Below are 18,575 nucleotides of genomic sequence, written 5' to 3'. Positions count from 1 at the left end.
TAAAGCCTCGACTTAAAGCTCCTGCTGGTGGCCCAGCTTAGAAAGAGATGGGACTCTTCGCCTCCATTCCAACCGGTCCTGCACAAGCGTGAATGCTTCTTGGAGATCAGCACATATCATGGAGAGGTACTGGGTAAGGCTGTCTCTCCATCTTAGCCGGGGTCTTCCACGGGGGCGTTTCCAGCCGCGTTCAAGAGGATCAAAATTGAAAAGTGTGCCGATGGGTGCTTCTACTGGCATGCGAATTAAGTGACCAAGCCACCGTAGGGTTCTTATGGTGGACTGACGAGATTTGGGGGGTCTTATCCTTTAGTTTCAGTAGTCAGGTTTTTGAGACGAAGTCGTACCACTCGACCCCTTTGATTCATCTTAAGAAGTTTGTTTGAGTCACATCTATGGAATCACGAACAGAAGCAGCAGTCGGCCAAGTTTCAGCACCGTAGAGAAGGACTTGCGTTACGGTCGTGTTGTAGATTGGCATTTTTGTTTTTCGGCAGATCTTTGGCTTTGACCACACGGAACGGCATAATAGATCCATAATACACGCGGCTTTAGCTATGCCCAACTTGAATTCCATTTCAATTGAGCCGTTATCCGAGACGGCAGATCCAGGGTAAGTAAAAAAATGACAACTTCAACAGTGTGTCCTAATACGTTGAATGCTGGTGAGTTGGCGGAATTACCTGCCGGGTCGATGATCATTATTTTTGGTTTCTGCCAGCTTATATGTAGTCCCGCTTTCCGGGCTTCTTCCGACAGTGTATTGCGGACTGCCTCGACTTCAGCTGCAGAATACTTCTGTTGGGCATGAAACCTGCTCGCTGAATCTGGCGGCACTTACGGATAAACTAGACACTTCTATCAAGCAACGTCATGGCGAATAGTTTGCCAGGAACTGACAGGAGGGTGATTCCTCTGTAATTCGAACAATCACTTTGGTTACCTTTGCGCTTCCTTAAAGGAAGGATTATCCCTTCCTTCCATTCTTGAAATATCAATTCGGTTGACCAGACGAGGGAAAGCAGCGTGCGTAGCCAAAGCAGCATTGCCAGTCCACCGATCTTTAGCAGGTGACGGTGATCCCGCAGGTTCCGGGTGCCTTGTTGTTCTTCATTCTCCGCAAGGCATTTTTATATCTTCTACCGAAGGAGGCTCAGGCTCTGGTAGATTTTGACCTGTTGTTTGCTGAGCGGGCGCGGTTAGGTTGGGATCAACGTCGATTCTTTCGGCCTTTAGTAGCTTTGCGAAGTGCTCCTTCCATCGATCAAGTTGCGTGTTTTCACCTTCTAGCATTTCACCAGGAAACAAGGAGGAAAGGCTGCAGCGAGAAGAAAATCAGTAGTGCCTTTACTTATAAAGTAAAAACTCTGAAAGTTCTTTACCGGAGCTGCAGCTCTATTAGACCCAGAAGCTACAAAATCCATCAGCTCGTAGAAACTGGTCAATAAAACACAATTGCTTGTTAAATTTTCTTCTAACCATGTCAAATTGTCATTGACCGTGTGCTGCACATACACAAATGATAAGGATAACATTAAAAAGGATGGGTTCTCCGACAATCTTCAATCAGTGGCTGACTTGATCCCAGTCCATTGTTTACCTTGTGTTGCAAAAGACCTCCATGGAAAAGTTAGTCAAGACAGATCTTAATGCCTTGTTGGTGGATAAGTACGGTATTGGCAGCATAAGGAATAAGGGGGGTTCCAATTGTCATCTTGCCATGGGGATAATATTTGCTTGTCGACGGTACGCTCTCTCAGTGCCAAAATAATCCATAAATGGACTTGGACATCCCCAGATGGTACCATCGCAAACAAAACTAACAATTTCTTGATTCACCGGAGAAGATGAACGAGTATTAAGACGTTCAAGGTTTTAGAAGTAACAACAGTGGCTCAAGTCATGAAACAGTGGTCACCACACTGAAATTGGATTGAAGTCGAACAATCGGAAATAACAGACGCACATACTGAGGAGTTTTGACGCACATCTCAAAATACAAGCTAAGTGGCTAGGAAGAAAATTCGCAAAAAAAGCTTCACAGATGCGGCTAAAGAAACCCTATTGGTTTAGAAAACTGGCTAGGTAATATTTGCCTGTTTACACGTACCTGATAGACTTAACAATTAAAGCATATAGGTTAACAGCAACAGTATTGGCAAAAATCGATGTAGCATTATTTCTTTATGCAGCAGGTATGATCTAATAAGGGGCTAATATTCCAGATATCTTTTAATAGTTCAATATTCGAGACCAAAGAGCCTTCAGACTCACAAAGTTTTAGTATTTATCAATATTTCAATTTTTACCAAAAAAATTAAGCAAAATTAAGTTTTGTAAAGCATTTTCAAACTAGGCGTGACTTCTTTCTCATTGATAAAGGTAGTTCTGTATTTAGGGGGCCCGGGTCCATCCTGAAATTGATGTTAGATAGTTTTGATTCTTACAAGATAATTCACACATTTTTTGAAATCCCCCCTCCCGTGAAACAAAGTCTTGCATACGTGCCTAGAAAAAAGAAAACTGATATTGCATATATCTGGTATATTAGGGTAACGGATATTTTTTTTTTTTTTTTTTTTTTTTTTTTTTTTTTTTTTTTTTTTTTAACAGCTTTTCGTTACTTAGCCCAGTGATTTTAAATTTAGCCCTCCCTGGGTGAGACAAAATTTGATAGAACATTATCGATTCTATCCTGCAACTAGATTTCTTGGTACTTCAGATAAATTTCTTTTTGCTACGGAATCAAAATTTAGTATATGTTATTTGATAACAGTGCAGGCTATTCCCTGTTCCTAGCTTAATTCTACAATAATGAAATTCTAAATTCATTGCATTAAAGGATGATTCATTTATTATATTTCCAATGTCACTTCTAGTTTAGCTGACATCTCAAAATCCTACTTATGGGATTTTCAGGGTAGTTTCCAGTTTAACAGAATCATGGCTCCCCTCCCTAATACCTTGATGAGACCTTATATAATATAAAACAGTTTGTTTATTTTTTTGGTTTAAATTGTGTTTTGCATTTGCATTTTACTAATAGTTCGTTCATAATTCCAAGCAATTCTATTCAAAAAAAAAAAAAAAAAAAAAAAAAAAAAAAAAATCAGCAGAACTTTTGAGTGTAACAAAGTATGAAGCTTGTTATTGTTGTATTGGTTCAAAGTGGGGATATTCGGAATTGTTTTATTCAAGAAGCAACCAATAATCGAGATTAGGAAAGCGTTTTCTTTCTTCTCTTAATTATTACGATTTTATATATATATATATATATATATATATATATATATATATATATATATATATATATATATATATATATATATATATATATATATATATATATATATATATATATATATATATATATATATATATATATATATATATATATATATTTGTGCCACTGGTCCCCAGCACGGCTACGTGGCAGAAAATTATATATTAATTCTCATTGTCACTTGTCTTCTAACCGAGGCTGTTGTAACAGTGAAACAGCAGGTTGATTTGCATCCTTCTCCTATTCTTACATTTTCATGTAACCTTTTGCATATTAGTTTGTGTCTCGTAATATTTCATCCAAGAGATCTATTAGGTTACGAGAGATCCCATAATTTAAAGGTATATGTAAGGTTTTCTTCAACAGCTTCTCATCGGGGTCTAAAAAGAACATTTAGCCATATGAAGGTGGTTCAAAATTACCTTTAGGGGCTTGCGATGGATGGGCCACTTAATTGATTTTGCAATAAATTTTTCCAGTTACTTTGAAGCTGAAAACATTAGAGTAGAATGCATGTATTGAATTCTATGGAAGCTATAGCCACTACTCTTTTCTTCCTCATTGGTTTAATATCATGAAAAAGGTTTAACGGCGATTCCGTAGATATGATAGTTTGGATTCTATGGAAGCTGTACACCTTTTCAAAGAGAGTGAGTACTACGCTTTACTTCTTCGTGTTCTGTATAATACACAAGTGGCGTTTGAACAGTGTTGTCAATTTAAAATAGAGTTTAACATTATAGTATACTAAAAACTTGATACTAAGAAAGATTTAGATGGCAAGAAAATAATCTTAATAAAGAAATTCAGAACAATCAATAGAAATCCTTACAGATCAAGTAGTGTATACATGAGTATGAACCATCATGGATCATAAGCACCAACGACCCTAACCACCAGGGACTTCAACTCTCCATAGGTCCCCTATCCCCAAACTCGAAGGGCGCCCCTCCTCCAACTTTTTGCCCCTCCCCCCTCCCCATTTTTTTTTTTATTTTTTTTAACATGATATATTTTTATTTCAACCTTTTTTTACATGTCTTCAAATGAGATGAAACATACTTAAATTCAGTAGTGGTTTGTCGTGGTTTACCTTGTCACAGTTACATTCTCTTGATATTTCAAAGTTCATTTTGGATTTCTTTCATTGAAATGCAAGAGTTGGAATATTTCAGTAGTGTTTTGTTGTGCTTTACCTTGTCACAGTTACATTCTCTTGATTTTTCAAAGTTCTTTTTGGATTTCTTTCCTTGAAATGCCAGAGTTGTAATATTTCAGTAGTGTTTTGTCGTGGTTTACCTTGTCACAGTTACATTCTCTTGATTTTTTCAAAGTTCATTTTGGATTTTTACATTCTCTTGATTTTTCAAAGTTCATTTTGAATTTCTTTCATTGAAATGCAAGTGTTGGATTATTTAAGTAGTGTTTTGTCGTGATTTACCTTGTCACAGTTACATTCTCCTAATTTTTCAAAGTTCATTTTGAATTATTTTCGTTGAAATGCAAGAGTTGGAATATTTCAGTAGTGTGTTGTTGTGCTTTACCTTGTCACAGTTACATTTTCTTGATTTTTTTCAAAGTTCATTTTGGATTTCTTTCGTTGAAATGCAAGAGTTGGAATATTTCAGCAGTGTTTTGTTGTGCTTTACCTTGTCACAGTTACATGCTCTTGATTTTTCAAAGTTCATTTTGAATTTCTTTCGTGAAATGCAAGAGTTGGAATATTTCAGTAGTGTTTTGTCGTGCTTTACCATGTCACAGTTACATTCTCTTGATTTTTCAAAGTTCATTTTGAATTTCTTTCATGAAATGCAAGAGTTGGAATATTTCAGTAGTGTTTTATCGTGGTTTACCTTGTCACAGTTATATTCTCTTGATTTTTCAAAGTTCATTTTGGATTTCTTTCCTTGAAATGCAAGAGTTGGAATATTTCAGTAATGTTTTGTCGTGGTTTACCTTGTCACAGATACATTCTCTTGATTTTTCAAAGTTCATTTTGGATTTCTTTCCTTGAAATGCAAGAGTTGGAATATTTCAGTAGTGTTTTGTCTTGGTTCACCTTGTCACAATTAAATTCTCTTGATTTTTCAAAGTTAATTTTCGATTTTAAAATACTCTTGATTTTTCAAATTTCATTTTGGATATCATTCATTGAAATGCAAGAGTTGGAATATTTTAGTAGTGTTTTTGTCATGGTTTACCTTGTCACAGTTACATTCTCTTGATTTTTAAAAGTTCATTTTGGGTTTTTACATTATCTTGATTTTTCAAAGCTCATTTTGAATTTCTTTCATGAAATGCAAGAATTGGAATATTTCAGTAGTGTTTTGTCATGGTTTACCATGTCACAGTTACATTCTCTTGATTTTTTAAGTTCATTTTGAATTTCTTTCGTGAAATGCAAGAGTTGGAATATTTCAATAGTGTTTTATCGTGGTTTACCTTGTCACAGTTACATTCTCTTGATTTTTTAAAGCTCATTTTGGATTTCTTTCGTTGAAATGCAAGAGTTCGAATATTTCGGTAGTGTTTTGTCGTGGTTTACCTTGTCACAGTTACATTCTCTTAATTTTTCAAAGTTCATTTTGAATTTCTTTCATTGAAATGCAAGAGTTGAAATATTTCAGTAGTGTTTTATCTTGGTTTAACTTGTCACTGTTACATTCTCTTGATTTTTCAAAGTTCATTTTGTATTTTTACATTCTCTTGATTTTTCAAAGTTCATTTTGAATTTCTTTAGTGAAATGCAAGATTTGGAATATTTCAGTAGTGTTTTGTCGTGGTTTACCATGTCACAGTTACATTCTCTTGATTTTCTAAAGTTCATTTTGAATTTATTTCGTGAAATGCAAGAGTTGGAATATTTCAATAGTGTTTTATCGTGGTTAACCTTGTCACAGTTACATTATCTTGATTTTTCAAAGTTCATTTTGGATTTCTTTCGTTGAAATGCAAGAGTTGGAATATTTCAGTAGTGTTTTGTCGTGGTTTACCTTGTCACAGTTACATTCTCTTGATTTTTCAAAGTTAATTTTGGATTTCTTTCCTTGAAATGCAAGAGTTGGAATATTTCAGTAGTGTTTTTTCATGGTTTACCTTGTCACAGTTACATTCTTTGATTTTCAAAGTTCATTTTTGATTTCTTTCGTTAAAATGCAAGAGTTGGAATATTTCAGTAGTGTTTTGTTATGGTTTACCTTGTCACAGTTACATTCTCTTGATTTTTCAAAGTTCATTTTGGATTTCATTCCTTGAAATGCAACAGTTGGAATATTTCAGTAGTGTTTTGTCGTGGTTTAACCTGTCACAGTTACATTCTCTTGATTTTTCAAAGTTCATTTTGAATTTCTTTCCTACGTACGCGCGCGTACGTAGGAAAGAAATTCAAAATTAACTTTGAAAAATCAAGAGAATGTAACTGTGACAGGTTAAACCACGACAAAACACTACTGAAATATTCCAACTCTTGCATTTCAAGGAATGAAATCCAAAATGAACTTTGAAAAATCAAGAGAATGTAACTGTGACAAGGTAAACCATAACAAAACACTACTGAAATATTCCAACTCTTGCATTTTAACGAAAGAAATCCAAAAATGAACTTTAAAATCAAAGAATGTAACTGTGACAAGGTAAACCATGACAAAACACTACTGAAATATTCCAACTCTTTCATTTCAAGGAAAGAAATCCAAAATTAACTTTGAAAAATCAAGAGAATGTAACTGTGACAAGGTAAACCACGACAAAACACTACTGAAATATTCCAACTCTTGCATTTCAAGGAAATAAATCCAAAATGAACTTTGAAAAATCAAAAGAATGAAACTGTGACAGGGTAAACCACGATAAAACACTATTGAAATATTCCAACTCTTGCATTTCACGAAAGAAATTCAAAATGAACTTTGAAAAATCAAGAGAATGTAACTGTGACATGGTAAACCACGACAAAACACTACTGAAATATTCCAACTCTGGCATTTCACGAAAGAAATTCAAAATGAACTTTGAAAAATCAAGAGAATGTAAAAATCCAAAATGAACTTTGAAAAATCAAGAGGATGTAACAGTGACAAGTTAAACCAAGATAAAACACTACTGAAATATTTCAACTCTTGCATTTCAATGAAAGAAATTCAAAATGAACTTTGAAAAATTAAGAGAATGTAACTATGACAAGGTAAACCACGACAAAACACTACCGAAATATTCGAACTCTTGCATTTCAAGGAAAGAAATCCAAAATGAGCTTTAAAAAATCAAGAGAATGTAACTGTGACAAGGTAAACCACGATAAAACACTATTGAAATATTCCAACTCTTGCATTTCACGAAAGAAATTCAAAATGAACTTAAAAAATCAAGAGAATGTAACTGTGACATGGTAAACCATGACAAAACACTACTGAAATATTCCAATTCTTGCATTTCATGAAAGAAATTCAAAATTAACTTTGAAAAATCAAGAGAATGTAAAAACCCAAAATGAACTTTTAAAAATCAAGAGAATGTAACTGTGACAAGGTAAACCATGGCAAAACACTACTTAAAATATTCCAACTCTTCCATTTCAAGGAAAGATATCAAAAATTAAATTTGAAAAATCAAGAGAATTTAAAAATCGAAAATTAACTTTTAAAAATCAAGAGAATTTAACTGTGACAAGGTAAACCACGACAAAACACTACTGAAATATTCCAACTCTTGCATTTCAACGAAAGAAATCCAAAATGAACTTTGAAAAATCAAGAGAATGTAACTGTGACAAGGTATACCATGACAAAACATTACTGAAATATTCCAACTCTTGCAATTCAAGGAAAGAAATCCAAAAATGAACTTAGAAAAATCAAGAGAATATAACTGTGACAAGGTAAACCACGATAAAACACTACTGATATATTCCAACTCTTGCATTTCACGAAAGAAATTCAAAATGAACTTTGAAAAATCAAGAGAATGTAACTGTGACATGGTAAAGCACGACAAAACACTACTGAAATATTCCAACTCTTGCATTTCACGAAAGAAATTCAAAATGAACTTTGAAAAATCAAGAGCATGTAACTGTGACAAGGTAAAGCACAACAAAAAACTGCTGAAATATTCCAACTCTTGCATTTCAACGAAAGAAATCCAAAATGAACTTTGAAAAAAATCAAGAAAATGTAACTGTGACAAGGTAAAGCACAACAAGACACTACTGAAATATTCCAACTTTTGCATTTCAACGAAAATAATTCAAAATGAACTTTGAAAAATTAAGAGAATTTAACTGTGACAAGGTAAACCACGACAAAACGCTACTGAAATAATCCAACTGTTGAATTTCAATGAAAGAAATTCAAAATGAACTTTGAAAAATCAAGAGAATGTAAAAATCCAAAATGAACTTTGAAAAAATCAAGAGAATGTAACTGTGACAAGGTAAACCACGACAAAACACTACTGAAATATTACAACTCTTGCATTTCAAGGAAAGAAATCCAAAAAGAACTTTGAAAAATCAAGAGAATGTAACTGTGACAAGGTAAAGCACAACAAAACACTACTGAAATATCCCAACTCTTGCATTTCAATGAAAGAAATCCAAAATGAACTTTGAAATATCAAGAGAATGTAACTGTGACAAGGTAAACCACGACAAAACACTACTGAATTTAAGTATGTTTCATCTCATTTGAAGACATGTAAAAAAAGGTTGAAATAAAAATATATCATGTTAAAAAAATAAAAAAAAAATGGGGAGGGGGAGGGGCAAAAAGTTGGAGGGAGGGGGCGCCCTTCGAGTTTGGGGATAGGGGACCTATGGAGAGTTGAAGTCCCTGGTGGTTAGGGTCGTTGGTGCTTATGATCCATGATGGTTCATACTCATGTATACACTACTTGATCTGTAAGGATTTATATGGATTGTTCTGAATTTCTTTATTAAGATTCTTTTCTTGCCATCTACATCTTTATTAGTATCAAGTTTTTAGTATACTATAATGTTAAACTCTATTTTAAATTGACAACACTGTTCAAACGCCACTTGTGTATTATACAGAACACGAAGAAGTAAAGCGTAGTACTCACTCTCTTTGAAAAGGTGTACAGCTTCCATAGAATCCAAACTATCATATCTACGGAATCGCCGTTAAACCTTTTTCATGATATTAAACCAATGAGGAAGAAAAGAGTAGTGGCTATAGCTTCCATAGAATTCAATACATGCATTCTACTCTTGTCTTTGTCTCGCTAAGCTGAAAGAAACTAACGAAGAAACCGGTTTATTCTCGAGTTTTACATAGCATAAACATGAGTGAGTGGCGTATAATACAGAAGTACCAAAATTACTTCTCCCTACGCAAAAAAAAACTCAAATAAAATTCTTAAATTTGGAAAGTCTTATTTTCCACGGGGGGGGGGGGGGTATATTTTCTGCGGAGGGATATTTTCCGTGGGGTATCTTTCACGGGGGGTATTTTCCACGGGATGGTTATTTTTCGGGGCGTATTTTCCGGAGGGGGGTATTTTTCGAGGCGGTATTTTCCGCAGTTTTTTTCCTCGGGGAGTAGGGAGGGGGGGGGGTATTTTCCGGGGGAAATATTTTTCGGGGTGTTTTTCCGCAGGGGAGGGTATTTTGCACAGGGAATATTTTTCGGGGGGTATTTTCCGGAGGGTATTTTCCGCGGGGGTATTGTCCTCGGGGGGGGGGGTATGTTCCGGGGGTAGTTTCAGGGGGGTATTTTCAAGAGGGCATTTTCTGCCGGGGGTATTTTTTCGGGGGGGGGGGTAATCGCCAAGGGGGTAAACGCCTAGAACCATTTTAAACATCCATTAAAAAACATCACGTTTACTTAATGTCGTATATCTGAGAGAGAACTGAGGATAATTTGGAAAACCTTAGCTTGATTTGACGAATTCGCAATGTTATTTTAGGTTCCGTGGCTAGAAGTTCTTAGAGCGTCTTTTCCGGGAGCAACAATCGATGATAAATCGGAAATACTTGTGGTTTCTGGACAATACCTGCGAGATGTGTCGTCTATTATATCTTCTACAGACAGGAGGTATGTTTCACACTTAGTAGATCTTAAATAATGATCCCTTAACGATTTGAAAATGAGAAGCCAAATGCAATTTCTGAATGATTACTAATTCTACTTTGAAAATCAAATTATTTACGTAGGCTATTTCCACCAAAATGTAGGCTCAAGATTTTGCTGTTTTGTATGAATTTTTTGTTGTTGAATTTTTGCAAAGAAAAAATTTACCATACTCAAAGAATTAATTAGATTTTTTGAAAACTATTAGTAATTATGACCAGGATGACTATTATTAGCATACAAAAAACACAAAATACAAACACCAAATCAAACTAAAATGAATGTGATGCACACAATTTTCTTAAATATGCAATAAGAAACTAAAGTTTGATATTTGCTGGTAAAAACAAATCAACTAGCTTTTATAAGATCTGACCAATTTTTGAAAGAAAAATAATCAACCAATTTCTGCAGGTCTGCTCCTCCTCCTTAACATAATGCCTACGGAAGCCCAATTATCATCGGATTTTCCAGTTTAGAAAGGCATACTGTCTTCTTTTTGCCTGTTGTTGTATTTCAATTTGGAAAGCAATTCATAACTGAGAGAGCTGCTTCGAGGAAAGTAATATATCTTTCACCACATGTCCTTATCCCATAGAAAGACTTTTTAGACTTAGAATGAATCTATGGAGGGAGAATCCGAGCTTTTATTCTTTTTTACATAGTTTCAATTTGCGAAAGAAGATGAAGAAAGAAAGTCAGCTTTGTGATGTGTTGACTAAAGAATAATCTTAGGGACTAATTGCTTACGGTATCCCAACATACGAAAGAGAATCCTCTATTGTTCACTCTTTGCACATTTTAGGGTGACACTTCGACAGTTGTCCAAAGCTTATGCATAGCGATTCTCTGTTTGTCATAAATATTGGGATATTATATCGAAAGAAAAAACGCACTGCAGTTGCCAGCTCCTTACATAAAATTTTTTGAAGTTCTAAGAGCAGCCATCTTTGGCAGATCTTTATCGATTAATAAATAGAAAAATGAAAGGTTTTTCGAATGAAAGTAAAGAATGAAATTAAAACTGAAAACGAACAGAGATTATTCCATATATGATGTGGAGAGGCTGCCTCCTAATTAATCCCTTGATCCTTATTCTAATGTCTTATAGTTTAAAAAAAAATTATTCTGAATAAACAGCTTTTGAGAAGTCGTTCTTAAAGAATTATTCTGATAGCCTGGATGCTCACAGTGTTTTTCATTTATTCCAGCATATCTCCTCCAAATTCCCGAAGAAAATCGACCTAAAACTTTTAGCCACTCTTAACATGTTATAGAAATGCCCGTTTGACCACTTGATTGCGCATGGTGTTTTTGGATTTAGTTCAACCTCCTCCCTCAGCATTATCTCAGAGTTTCAACTTAATACCTTTAACTGCTCTATGGAAATTGCAGATAAACTCTTTTGACAGCCTTGATGTTCATAGTATCTTTTGATTTAGTTCAGTACGCCCCTCAACATTCCCTGAAACCCAACACTTAGACAAGCCTCAGCCGCTCCTGGGATATTGTAAATTCACCCTTTTGACAACCTGGTTGCACATAGTGTCTTTTGGTTTAGTTCATCATCTCCCCTCAGCCGTCTGTCTGAAAAAATAAACTTAATACATTTAGATGCTCCTAGGATATTGTAAAGAAGCCCTCTAGACAACCTGGTGGTACATAGTGTCTGTTGGTTTAATTTAACACCCCTCTAAAACTTCTTTAACGTTTCAATTTAATGCTCGTAACCGTTCACAAGATATTATAGATATGCCCTTTCGTAATCTGGATGCACATAGTGTCTTTTGATTTAGACAAACATTCTCTGAAAGATTCAGCTTCATATCCTTGGCTATTTAAGGAATATTGCAAATTTGCCCCTTTGACAACCTTGATGCATATAGTTCCTTTTGATTTAGTTCAAAATCGCCCTGAACACTCCCTGAAAGTTTAATCTTAATAATCTTAGCCATTCCTGAAATTCTGCAGACAAAGCCTTTTGGCAACATGGATGCACATTATCTCTTTTGATATAATTAAATAAAAAAAACAAGTTTTTTTAACGGAAAGTAAGGAGCGACATTAAAACTTAAAACGAACAGAAATTATTTCGTATATGAAAAGGGCTGTCCCCTCCTCAACACCTCGCTCTTTACGCTAAAGTTTTTAATTGTTTAAAAAAAATATATTTTTGATAAATTAAAACTTTAACGTAAAGAGCAAGGCGTTGAGGAGGGGAAAGCCCCTATCATATACGGAATAATTTCTGTTCGTTTTAAGTTTTAATGTCGCTCCTTACTTTCAGTTAAAAAAACTTGTTTTTTTTATTAAATTTTTGAAAATTTTTGAATAAATGCAGGTTTTGATCTTGGCACGCAGTACATGAATAATTAAAACAAAATTTTCATATTAATTTACTTTTATTTGGTTAAATGGCTTTCTCGAAACTTGTTTCATTTTATTTACGAACGTTTTTATTAGTAATAAATATACGTAACTTACGAATTAACTTACGTAGCGAACTTCTATATTCATATATTTTTTAATACATATATTAGGGGGTTCGCCTAGTCAATACCTTGCTCTTTAAGCGAAAGTTCAAATTTTTTTCCAATTCTTTAAAAATGACCGCTTAATCACAAAGGCCGTTAATTAGAATAGATAGCTCTTATGAAAGTACTAAAAAATCTCTGGATTAAAGAGTGAGTTATTGACTAGGGGGTGAACCCAATCATATATGTAATATTTTCTGTTCGTTTAAAGTTTGGATGTTGCTACTGTTGCAGTTGAACAACTTGTTTTTTTATATTTAATTTCTGATCTTTTTTTAAATAATGCTGGGAAGTCGGGTGTCCCCTTCATAGCAGTGTCCCTTCCCCCATGAAAATTCCTTCATGGAAAGATCCTCCTACATAACCCCCGACCCCAGGCACGTACGCAGGAATTTGTTTCGGGGATGGGCAATTTGTTTTGGGGGGGGGGCCAAATCCTTCAAACCCATTATTCCGCGAGAAAAATCAGAAAATTATGGGAAAATGAAAAACATCGTGAGATTTCGGGGGGAGGGGGGCGGGCCCGGAGGCCCCCCGGCGTCCGTCCCTGGGCCCGACCCCCCCCCCCCACTACCAGGAAAAATCTCCCCTGAAAACGTCTGTACTGTATACTTCCCAATAACCAATAATATATGTTAACATTGGGTAAAGTTCATAACTTTCAGCCCTCCTCCCGGGATCTTAGGGGGATTAAGTCATCCTAAAAGACATACTTATAATATTTTCGAACATGCTGAACAAATTGGCTATCTCAAAATTTTGATCAGGTGACTTTGGGAAAACAATGAGCGTGGGAGGGGGCCTAGTTGCCTTCCATTTTTTTTTCACTTAAAAAAGCACTAGAACTTTTAATTTCCATTCCAATGAGCCCTCCCACGATATTCTAGGACCACTAAGTCGATACGATCACCCCTGGGAAAAAAATAAATAAAATAGACACGCACCCGTGATCTTTCTTCTGGCAAAAAATGCAATATTCCACATTTGACATCAGCATTAAAATTAGATTCTTTTGATGTATCTATTTGTATCAAAATACCGTTTTCTAGAGTTTCGGTTACCATTGAGCCGGGTCCCAATAACCAATACTATATGTTAACATTGGGTACAGTTCATAACCTTCAGCCCTCCCTCTGGGAGCTTCGAGCGATTAAGTCATCCTAAAAGACATAGTTATTATATCTTCGACCATGCTGAACAAAATGACTATCTCTAAATTTTGATCGGGTGACTTTGGGAAAAAATGAGCGTGGGATGGGGCCTAGTTGCCCTCCATTTTTTTGGTCACTTAAAAAGGGCACTAGAACTTTTAATTTCCGTTTGAATGAGCCCTCCCACGATATTCTAGGACAACTGGGTCAATACGATCATCCCTGGGAAAAAAAAAAAAAAAAAAAAAAAAAAAAAAAAAAAAAAAAAAAAACACTACGGTTTATTTATACGGGAAAAAAAATGAAAAATACCAAATTTTGTAGAAAGTGGCTTGAAACCACTACAGTAGGGTTCTCTGATACGCTGAATATGATGGTGTGATTTTCATTCAGGTTCTATAATTTTTAGGGGGTTTTTCCCCCTTTTTAAAAAAAAACGGCCAAATTTTCTCAGTCGTGTAACTTTTGATAGGTAAAATTAAACTTGATGAAACTTATATATTTGAAATTAGAATTAAAATCTGATTCTTTTGATGTATCTATTGGTATCAAAATTCCGTTTTTTAGAGTCTCGGTTACCATTGAGCCAGGTCGCTCCTTACTTACAGTTCGTTACCACGAACTCTTTGATAATTTGGTATCTCCTGCAACGTTCCCAGAAAGTTTCAACCTAATACCCTTGGCCTTTGCTGAGATATTTTAAGAGTCCCTCTTTTCCATTATTTCGCAATAAAATTTTACCTTTAAGATTAATTGAAATAAAGTTACCGTTCTTGAATTAGCTTCAAATGGTGATTTTTCTTCACTTGACGATTTCTTTTCAAATCGTGTTTTTAAATTTTTGGTTATTGTGGACCAGTGTTCGTTTTTTACTACATTATTAATATAAACAAAAACAATTTTTTCAACTGAAAGTGGCAACATTAAGACTCAAAACTAACAGAAACTATTCCGCATAGGAGAGGGGGGGCGGTCCCTTTCTCAATCATCGCTCTTTTTGCGCTAAATCTTGAATTTCTTTTAAATACTTCTCACTCAGATTCACCCAGCCATTTGTTTCATGAGGTTTTCTTAAAGTAATGTGACAAAAATAAAAATTTTAGCGTAAAGAATGAGAGATGAGGAAGGGACAGTCCTCCTAATATATAAAATAATTTTTGTTTGTTTTAGGTTTTAATGTTGCTCTTTACTTTCAATTGAAAATTTTTCTTTTCTAAATTAATTTGCGACCACAGTTTGAAATTTATCCTGGAAAATTTCAAAGAACACTTTCCTCCCCACGGAATATTCTACTTGTGGAAAATTGCCACCCTCACAGAACCCCCTCTCCCTGAAAATATCCGTAGATTTCCTCAGCAAATGCTATATCTAAACCATAGGCAAACCTCTTAAATTACAGCCCTTTCCCCGGGGGCTTTGGGGGTTATTTCATCTCAACAGCAACAGTTGTTGGACCGATCAACTATGCTGAATCAAACGGCTACCTCAAAATTTTGACTGGATATCCTTAGGGAAAAAGGAGAGTGAGAAGGGAAGGGGCCGGGCAGCTGACCTCTAGTCTTTTTGACACTCAAAAAGAGCATCAGAACTTTTAATTTCTGCCTGAATCCCTTCCCAATCTTCTAGGATCTTTGGTTCGATATAATCTGCCTGGGGTAAAAATAAATAAAAGAGCATCCGTGGTCTTTCTTCAGGCAAAAATACAAAAGTCCACATTTTTGTAGATTGGAGCTCGAAACTTCCTACAAAAGGGTCTTCTGATATGCTGAATCTGATGGCATAATTTTAACTCAGAACGTCTAAATTTTCTTGGGTGTTCCTCCCCTTTTCGAAAATCAGGCAAATTTTCTCACACTTGTAGCTTTTGTAGAGTAATATTAAAACAAATCAGTTTTACTGGTTTGGAATCAGCATGAAAAGCCTGAAATTCTTCGATTTATCAGAAATTAAATAAAAAAACAAGTTTTTTAAACTGAAAATAAAAAGCGACATTAAAACTTCAAACGAACAGAAATTATTCCGTATATGAAAGGGGCTGTCCCTACTCAACGCTTCGCTCTTTACGCTAAAGTTTTTTATTGTTTAACAAAAATAAAGTTGTGAGAAAGAGACAAACTTTAGCGTAAAGAGCGAGGCGTTGAGGATGGGACAGCCCCTTTCATATATGGAATAATTTTTGTCCGTTTGAAGTTTTAACGTTACTTCTTACTTTCAGTTTAAAAAACTTTTTTTTTTTATTTAATTTCTGATCGTTTTTTATTTAATTAAAATTTTATTTTGGATCACAGTCATTGAATAAGTAAACAAAATTTGAATAAAAATTTTACTTTTCTTTTGCTAAATGGCTGTCTCTAAATTTGGTTATTACGTAATTTACAAATTAACTTACGTAACTAACTTGTATATTCGTATATTTTTCTTCTGGCAAAAAATACAAAGTTGCAGATTTTTGCAGATATGAGCTTGAAACCTATGTAATAGAGTTTTCTGATACGCTAAATCTGACGGTGTGTTTTTCATTAAAATTCTTTCACTTGTAGGGGATGTTTCCCCCCTCTTTAAGAAATCGGGTAAATTTTCTCAGGCTCGTAGCCTTTGATGAGTAATACTAAACTTAATAAAATTTATATATTTAGAATCAGCATTATAAGCCCGTTCTTTTGATACATTTATAGACATCAAAATCCCGTTTTTTAAAGTTTCGATTACTATTGAACCGTATCGCTTGTTTTTTTATTGTTTTTTTTTTATTTCGTATATGTTATTACGTATATGAGGGGGTTCTCCCCTTAGTCAATACCACGCTCTTTACGTTAAAAGTTAAAAAAAATTTAATTTACAAACCCCTGAATCACAAAGGCCGTTTAATTAGAATAGATAGATCTTTTGAAAGCACTAAAAAAACTGTAGCGTAAAGAGCGAGTTATTGACTTGGGGGAGAGCCCCCTCATATACGTTATAATTTCTGTTCGTTTCAAGTTCTAATGTTGCTTCTTATTTTCACTTGAAAAAAACTTGTTTTTTTTTTAAATTTAATTTCTGATCGTTTTTTAAATAATGCTTGGAAATCCGGCGCCCCGTTCATAGAAATGTCCCTTACCCCAAAGAAACATCCTCCACGGACAGATTCTCCCGAGTAACCCCCTCCTCCAGCCCCGCCCTCCAGAAAAAAATCCTTCCTGAAAATGTCTGTATACTTCCCAATAACCAAGAAATAATGCTGGCAAGTCCGGCGCCCCCTTCTTGGCAATTTCCTTCCCCCATGAAAACTTCCTTCATGGACAGATCCTCCAATATAACCCCCGACCCCCCCCCCACTACCAGAAATAAAACCTCCTGAAAAATTCTGTATACTTCCCAATAACCAATACTATATGTTAACATTGGGTAAAGTTCATAACTTTTAGCCCTCTCCCCGGGGACTTCGGGGGATTAAGTCATCCTAAAAGACATAGTTATCATATTTTGGACCATGCTGAACAAAATGGCTATCTCAAAATTTTGATCAGGTGACTTTGGGAAAAAAATGAGCGTGGGAGGGGGCCTGGTTGCCCTCCATTTTTTTGGTCACTTAAAAAGGGCACTAGAACTTTTAATTTACGTTCCAATGAGCCCTCCCACGATATTGTAGGACCACTGGGTCGATACGATCACCCCTGGGGAAAAAAAACAAAAAAAACAAAAAAAATAAACACGCATCCGTGATCTTTCTTCTGGCAAAAAATGCAAAATCCCACATTTTTGTGGATACGAGCTTGAAACCGCTACAGTAGGGTCCTCTTATACGCTGAATATGATGGTGTGATTTTCATTAAGGTTCTATAGCTTTTAGAGGGTCTTTCCGCCTTTTTTTGAAAATCAGCCAAATTTTCTCAGGCGCGTAACTTTTGATGGGTAGCACTAAACTTGATGAAAATTATATAGTTGAAATCAACATTGAAATTTGATTCTTTTGATGTATCTATTGGTATCAAAAACCTATTTTCTAGAGTTTCGGTTACCATTGAGCCGGGTCGCTCCCTACTTACAGTTCGTTACCACGAACTGTTTGATTAATTATTATAAAAATTGATATTTTTATAGTTTCGGTTACTATTGGGCCGATTCATTCCTTGAGCACAGTTCATTACAATGAACTGTTTGATAATGATAATAAGAAATATGTTTAAATAATTGCCATTTCAAGTTATTTACGGCCCTTGCCCCATGCCTTTTGGGGTTTAAATTATCCCTGGAGCCATGTTAATTGGGCCTTTTGTTTCGCGATCTCAAGGTACTAGAATAGGTTTGAACGTTAAGGAATTAACGTTAAGACGACAAAGTCGCTAAGGCTAGGAATAAGTGAAGATTGAAAGGTGATATTGGGTAACGAAAATATTAATCAAGAGGACAACTTCACTTACCTTAGTAGTATCAAACAGTTCGTGGTAAAGAACTTTAAGTAAGGAGCAACCCGGCTCAATGGTAACCGAAACTCGAGGAAACGGTATTTTGATACCAATAGATACATCAAAAGAAT

At 35.1% G+C, this 18,575-nt stretch overlaps 1 protein-coding gene across 1 annotated transcript in view; it reads left to right on the top strand.

Moving 5' to 3' along the window:
• LOC148940046 (endothelin-converting enzyme 1-like) overlaps positions 1-18,575 on the top strand; it is a 259,409-nt gene that overhangs the window by 144,545 nt on the left and 96,289 nt on the right. The window contains exon 9 of the mRNA XM_089106057.1: positions 10,208-10,335. Within this exon, the coding sequence (XP_088962183.1) occupies positions 10,208-10,335 (128 nt within the window). The remainder of the gene's footprint in view (positions 1-10,207; positions 10,336-18,575) is intronic.

Source organism: Artemia sp. Qi Xiang Cuo, chromosome 20 (genome assembly GCF_049724085.1).
Source record: "Artemia sp. Qi Xiang Cuo chromosome 20, ASM4972408v1, whole genome shotgun sequence".
Classification (NCBI taxonomy): Eukaryota; Metazoa; Arthropoda; class Branchiopoda; order Anostraca; family Artemiidae; genus Artemia; species Artemia sp. Qi Xiang Cuo.
The sequence above is the reverse complement of the archived record's forward strand: the minus strand, read 5'-3'. Positions and strand labels throughout refer to the sequence as shown.